At 31.2% G+C, this 7,683-nt stretch overlaps 1 protein-coding gene across 1 annotated transcript; it reads right to left on the bottom strand.

The window, feature by feature from the left end:
* Window positions 1–824: 824 nt before the first annotated feature.
* Window positions 825–6,990, bottom strand: LOC134723740 (uncharacterized). The gene is made up of 4 exons (XM_063587282.1): window positions 6,861–6,990; window positions 5,155–5,493; window positions 3,951–4,112; window positions 825–2,399 (listed from the first exon to the last, which is right to left on the bottom strand). Exons 1-4 carry the CDS (start codon window positions 6,916–6,918, stop codon window positions 1,777–1,779), a joined length of 1,182 nt encoding a protein of 393 aa, XP_063443352.1. The 5' UTR covers window positions 6,919–6,990; the 3' UTR covers window positions 825–1,776.
* Between the last annotated feature and the right edge of the window lie 693 nt (window positions 6,991–7,683).

The raw sequence follows: 7,683 nt of genomic DNA, 5'->3' as shown, positions 1-7,683 counted from the left end.
CCGTATAGTGTGAACAAGCACGTGAATAACGTATCAATTGTGATATGTAAACACCATACGAAGGGGCAGAGGGTATGTTACTGCTGAGAAATGGGAAATTCATAATTGGAAAGTTGAAATCGTCCCGTTTATCATATATTTTCGTGTGAAGTCGTCCATCTACGTTAATATTGAGGAAAAGATCAAGGTATGAAGCAGTCACTCTAGTATCAGTAGTATCCTTAATTTCAAGTTCACTGGGATATATGAGATGTAAGTATTGGCTGAAGTATGGGTTATTCAATGATAGAACATCATCAATATATCGGAAAGTAAAAGTTAAGAATTTCGCAAGGTGCTTTTTCTTTTGGTCTTTCAGAAGGTTCTGAATGAATTCTGCTTTATACGAGTACAAAAACAAATCAGCCAGCAGGGGTGCACAATTAGTACCCATTGGAATACAGACTGTCTGTTGAAATATAAATCCTCCAAACTCAACAAATATATTGTCGATCAAAAAGTCCAGCATTTTGATAATATCATCTTTAGTATATTTTCTGGAAGATTCAGTGTGATTCTTCACAAAATATGAATTATTGTAACCCAAAACAAGAAATTTGTATCTACGATTCCTATTTTTATAGAAAAAGCTCTGTTTTATGAGATGGTGAAGTCGATCTTTCAATTGAGCATGGGGTTTGAGAAAGTGGCAGTTATTTCATGTAAAACAAGTCCTTAATCTTTTATTTGAAACCGAATTCTACTAATTGACAAAGCTATGTGTTAGAATTATTTTGTTGAAAATCTTAACTCCTTTTTAGTGTATGTTCTTTTTTAGCGGGCCTTAAAATTAGTGGTTCTATAAATGATTGTTTTTATTTGTTTCACATTAAATACTCTGCATTAACTTTGGAGCTTAACCATTCATTTGCAATTATTTACATGCTTACCGAAGGCGAGGTAAATGCAAACAATATATATACAAAATTATAATTTGTACAACATTACAACTTGTACACAACATATATATAGTGTATTAATAATTGCGAGATATGAGATAAAGAACACTGATCGATAAGAGAAATATACCGTAGCTTAGCATAATTTTCTCGAAAAGAACATAGCTTTGAATAGAATAAGAATATGTACATCCTTTCACTAAAGATAGCTTTGATTACAATGTGTACATCCTTTCACGAAAGATAGATTTGAAAGTAGTATTAACATCCTTTTGCTAAAGATGGCTTTGCACAGAATATGTGCATCCTTTTACTAAAGATAGATTTGAACATAGTATTAACATCCTTTCACTAGGTATCGCTTTAAACACACTCAGTCTAGCCCTTCACTAAGATAGCTTTGAACAGAATATGTACATCCTTTCACTAAAAACAGCTTTGATCAGAATCTGTAATCATTTCACTAAAGATAGCTTTGACCAGAATATGTACACCCTTTCACTTGTTAGGTTTGAACAGAATATGTACATCCTTTCACTGAAGATAGCTTTGAACCGAATCGTTAATCCCTTTCACTAAAGATAGCTTTGAACATAATCTGTAGCTCTTTATATCTTTGAATAGAAATGTACATCCTTTACACTAAAGAAAGCTTTTAACAGGATATGCACATTCTGTCACTAAATGTAGTTTTGAACAGAAGATATACAATGTAACCCTATGACTAAGGATAGCTTGGATCAGAACCTGTACATTCCTTCACTAAAGATAGCTCTGATCAGAATCTGTACATTCCTTCACTAGAGATGGCTCTGATCAGAATCTGTACACTCCTTCACTAAAGATAGCTCTGATCAGAATCTGTACATTCTGTCACTAATGTTTGATCAACTTCTGATTTTGGGACGGATGCATCACATTCATCGTAAATATGCGGCGTAGTATCTACCTTTTTATTTTCTAGTTCTATCTCTATACTACTTTCCACACTCTGTTGGTAAACTGGTGAATAATTTGACCAGTTGTCAGTCAGTAGTTCGTACTGATTCATCATAACAGTATTCATTCTACTTGACGGATTGTCTTGAAATAGTAAATCGTTAGTGTTCTGTACAGGTTCTGGTTGATATGAACTTTTTATTGTTTTGACCTCAGTATTCACAATACTAGTAGTTGATAAACGAATGTCGATTTGAGAACGAATAAAAACGTCACTGTGAGATGATTTCTCATATTCAGCTTTTGGAATTGTTTCATGGTTTGACTCATTTTGTTCTGATTCTCTTACTAAGGAATTGTGCGCTGTAGGCCTCCTGTCATTTTCTCTGTGATGCAGTTGATTCTGTATAGCAGCAATATAACGCTTTTGATTTTGATAGAGAACAAATGATGCTACACCAATGAAAACTATAACTATAGTGGCTGATGTTATGATCAGATACGTCTGTAGATAAGATGGCCCTATAAAATACAGGATCAGAAATTATGTTTTAACAAGGATTTTTATAATAAGAGTTTTACAAGAGTATACATATGTATCTTTAGTATTAAGAGATAAAATATCGTACTGTTTTGAATTAAATGTTTCATCGATATCCATCCAAATACTTGCTGCATCATTAGTCGTCCACAAAACTCGTTCCTTTATTATTGGACCATTATGTATTATTTCTTCTTTGATTAAACCATATCTAGACTCTCTTTTATCTTGTCATTAACGAGACACAACATGACTGGAACTCTTAACAAACTTTGGAACGGAAGTAAATACAAGTCGGATAGTCTTTCCTACATACAATCGATTTTGTATTGTTTTCCCGATATTAAGAGATATTTTATAGACAAATTGAACCGTTTTATGAACACAAACAAGTCTATTCGGGCTTCACCAAAGAAAAAACTAGAGGCATTTTAACAGGTGAACCAATTCAAACGACAAAATCAGATAACTTATTTATTCTAAAACAAAAAGCCAAAATTCAATATTGTATGCAGTAACCACCAAATTATATAGATTCCTGAGTTTGGACAGGCACATACAAATTTGACAGTATAAACATTTTTCGGAGTGTATAACCTTAATTCTTATTATCCAGGGACAGTGGTGTTACAACTTTAAAAACTGTACAATTCAGTTGGAAAGGGCTTGAATTGCTCATCTGATTGACACGCAGGACATAATAAATTTAGAGAATAAACACTATTTTAGATGAAATATCCTAACAAATAGTTAGGAACATGCAGGCTTATAAATTGTTACGTCAGGCGCGCGTTTCCTCTTTATCAGACTCATCAGTGCCGCTCGGATCAAAATAGCTACTAAGCCAACAAGTAAAAAGTTAAAGAGCATTGAGGACCCACAATTCCGAACAAAAAGTTATGCCAAACACGGCTATGGTAATCTGTGACTAGGATAAAGAAGTCCTTAGTTATTTGAAAAATGATTCCTTTTGTATAGAGGAAACTTATTAAAATGACCATACAATTGATATTCATGTCAACACCGAAGTGCTAACTGCCGGACTTATGATACCCTCGGGGACGAACATACCAAATAATGTAGTAATTTAATGAAAACATAATCATTGAAACTTGCTTCTCACGAATAATCTTGATACTGAATCAGATTATTACTTTATCGGAAACTACTACAAGATGTGTTTACCAAAGATAAATTCCATTACACCCTAATGTAACAAAATTTAACTTTAAATACGGTTTAAGTGTCCTGACATTCAACAACTGAATACCATGCTCCTGACTTTGGACTTGCACAAATAGAATGTAACGGAATAATGTAGATGAAAAGCGCGTCTGGCGTACTAAACTATCATCCTGATAACTTTGATAACTATTTAACATGTTGTAGCTTATTTTTAACCGTTTTTTTTGTTTGCATTATTTATTAAACGCTTCTGATTTTATCTTCTGTCTTATTCTTTTGATTTTTACTTAAAATAGCTTAATTTATACTTACCCCCTTTTCCACAGTTTGAAAATGTTACTACATACCATGATTAACTGGTGTATCAGTTGATATTCTATCAACTGTTGTTTGTGTTGAGGAAGAAGCTGTTATAATGTCAGATTCTGTGCTTGTTGAGGAAGAAAACGTCAAAGCCTTCGATGTATCTTTGTAATTAGCATTCGTAAAATACGTATCGTTCCGCACGTCTGAAAAAATTCAAATAAGTAAACGTATAATGTAACTATTTTGTCTGTGTGTGAATAGATAATTTTTATTTACATATCTATGTTCTCCAGTGAAATGGTGATCTCAAAGACCGGTACTTATATCCTATATATATATAAGTTAATAAATAAGTTATTATATAATTATTATATAAAATTATTGAGATGTAATGTGTAATGATAGCATTTCCCCCTTTTTTACACGGATTCACTAAATAATTATTCAATAGTTGAAATAAAAGATTATTTTCAAAATATATGTGTCTTATTCGCAAATGTTCGTAAGCTGCATTGCAATATTTTACACCAGCAATTCACGATTGTCATGGTTTATGCAAAATATAATAAAGTTAGTTTGGGCTTAAAACCTGATATAACTAATTATAAGCTAACCTAGGTTGACAAATCAACATGCAAAACATGCCGTGTTTGAATGCATACTTGTACACTCACTGACATATACATTGATTTTATTAAATCATTTCAAACCTTATTGTTTTTAGGGTTTTTAAAAATTTATATGATTGACATATTTTTTCAAGTGGTTATTTTTCCCATACACGATTTTACTTTGCAATGTATGAACCTGTTAAACATTTCCTGGTTGAAATGTTTTATTACAGTTATATTTCATTTTAAACATAATTTCTACCCAGATGAAAGGTCAAATACAATTGATTTATAAAACCTGATAATTTCTCTAGTAAAATCCGTGAAATTTCAGGACTTTTGTATAATTAACATGATTATTGTATTTCTGTTACTGTCTATAAGCATTACAATGTGTATATCCCTGTAGGATCATACCACATTGAGCCAATTCATAACAGTGGCAAGATGTATCTTTAGAATAAGTTCGATGACCAGATATCAAAATATATGAACCCTAATGCAGGCTTTTGGGTTGTTTTTCCTCTGTGATTTTGCATGTTTAAATTTAACTTTTCGCTTCTTTTTATTTACGGTACCAACTTCACGGTTTTATATATAAATGCATGAGATATATTTAATTTGCATACAATACCTTCAACTTTTAATGTGACATAGGAATAGTGAGTTCCATTTGGATTATCAATTGTACAGCTATATCTTCCAGAATCTTCTTTTGTTAAATTGGATATTTCCAAAGTGTACTTTTCTCCACCTTCTATACCAACGATCCCCAGCCTTTCGTGATGTGGTAAATTTGTGTTTACTGTCCAACCGTCTGTGTATGTTGTAGTAAAGGTACTGTCTACGGTTTCAGTGTTCTTATTTAGACGCAACCACTGAATTATTATGTTTCCCTGTATATTCTTACATGGCAAATATGCTGTGTCACCAACGGTAGAATTTATGTATTGTTCTGACAAACCGATTGTTCCTGCAAAATGATTTCAGTGATAATGTTTCATAGTTTAAAAAATGTTAAAAGTGTTTCATAATTTATCATAACATAAGAGTGGTACCCTTTTCTATTTTTTTCGCATCCCAGAATTATCAATCGAAAAAAATGTCCTCCTGTCTCCTCCCCTAAAGTTCAAAACGAACACATTACATCGAATCTGGGTGAATATCAATGATTGTAACCACTTTTTTTTATATAGAAAAAGATCAACAAATAGGAATATCAATACATTATATTGATTGAAAAACAATTGACCAGTGACTTATACTTATTCTTTTACTTTATTGATTTTTATTTTGATTTTGAAAGGAACTCTCAAAATAAATTCTACTAACATAATATTGACATAAACACCCAACAGTATTATCTTTTTGACAATACAGTCTTACATGTGTTTGCAAAAAAGTAAGATGGAGATACACAAAAAAGACGATGAAAATCCTTTATCTCTACTAAATCATTGCAAATGAACTGTTATAACAATGGCCGAAATTATTCACAACACCACTTTCCTACCGTGTACTTATTGACTTCTGAATTATTCACAAAGAAAAGTTTCAATTCATATCTACATCCTGTTACTGTTGCATTAACTTTAACGTCCTGCTGTTTAAGTGCACTGACACCTACATTTGTTTTATGAAGGAAGCAGTACTATTTCGATATTTGTCATCCACTGTCGTGCACTTCTAGTTTCTAGTTTTTAAAACACAACAAAATACATGTACTTTAGATAAATAAAGAATGCTTTCATCTTGTTTTTAATAAAAAAAAAAACAAAAAAAAAACCCATTAATATCGAGGGGAAATTAAAATCATAAAGATATTGTTAAATTGTTTAGCCTCCACTTCACATGTTGCAATATCATGTTCCGAGTGGTCAGTAATGCTCATTTAAATTATTTTTTTGGCTCAATCATTAAAGAAATGCAAATATCGAGATAATAACTTATTTTTACCAGCCGATATTGTTCAATTCCTTACGAAACAGAAATATCAAAGTACAAAATGAATAAGTAAAATTAAAAATTATTTACGATAATATCATCAATAATTTTGGCTAAAAATGGAAACGATGACAATGAAGTAAAGTTGTAACAAGCAATTTGAAAAATAAAGAATATTTATTTGTTGTTAAGAAAAAAAAATCGAAAAAAAACGATTAAACTTTAATGTGTTCAAATTAAAAAAAAAACACACTATCATGAAAGCTTTCTAAAATGCTTAAATGCAAATGAAAATGTCAATTACAAACTTGATCTGTTTTCTTTTATGTTGTTACTCATTCACAAACGTCTATAACATGCATATTGAGGTGTCCGTAGAAAAACACACAACCATACCTTTAAGTACTACGACAGTCAGAATGAGAAAAACAAGTGTCTCCCTATCCCTTGACATGACTTGTATGTCTTTTTATCAGCTTGAATATATAAGGTACCACTACCATTTTAAAACATGTTTTGGCTAGTATGCTTTTTCCTGGTATTGCAAAAACTGTGGAAATTATAAAGTATAACTATTTATCATATCCGTTTTAGATATTGTTTATTTTAAATTAATAATACTTCCTTTAATATATATACACCTTAACGACCAATAAAATTTCACCTTTATCAAATCCCTCCTGGAAATTAACAGAAAGGATATAAGCAATGTGTTCACTTTATTTTAAAGGTTAATCTGAAAATGGAAATATCTTGACTGTTGAAATGATAAGGACGTGGTATATTCTACTAATGATTACATTGGCGATATATATATATATATATATATATTCAAGATGTCCTGTGAACTATTGTGTTGTAATAGTCGACACTTGATATTGAAGTATTCAATAAAAAGTAGGTTGATATTAAGCAACTCGCGATTGAGTTCGGAGGATGGAGTTGACTCATCATAACTATTTGGGTACAACTAGAGTTTGAGTTAAGAATATTTTTTTAAAGTTGGAACTTTTCGAAAGATGTAGGTTACATTACAAACTATAATCGGCAAAATGTCCTTTTGTTTAAATTCTTCTATATAGATAAAGGAAGATGCGCTGTGAGTGCCAATGAGACAACTCTCCATCCAAATTACAATTTATAAAAGTTAACCATTATAGGTCAATTTTCGGCCTTCAAAAGTATATATAAAGTTATAAAATATTAAAGGAAGATCAGA

Source organism: Mytilus trossulus, chromosome 6 (assembly GCF_036588685.1).
Source record: "Mytilus trossulus isolate FHL-02 chromosome 6, PNRI_Mtr1.1.1.hap1, whole genome shotgun sequence".
Taxonomy (NCBI): Eukaryota; Metazoa; Mollusca; class Bivalvia; order Mytilida; family Mytilidae; genus Mytilus; species Mytilus trossulus.
This window is presented reverse-complemented; position numbering and strand designations above follow the sequence as displayed.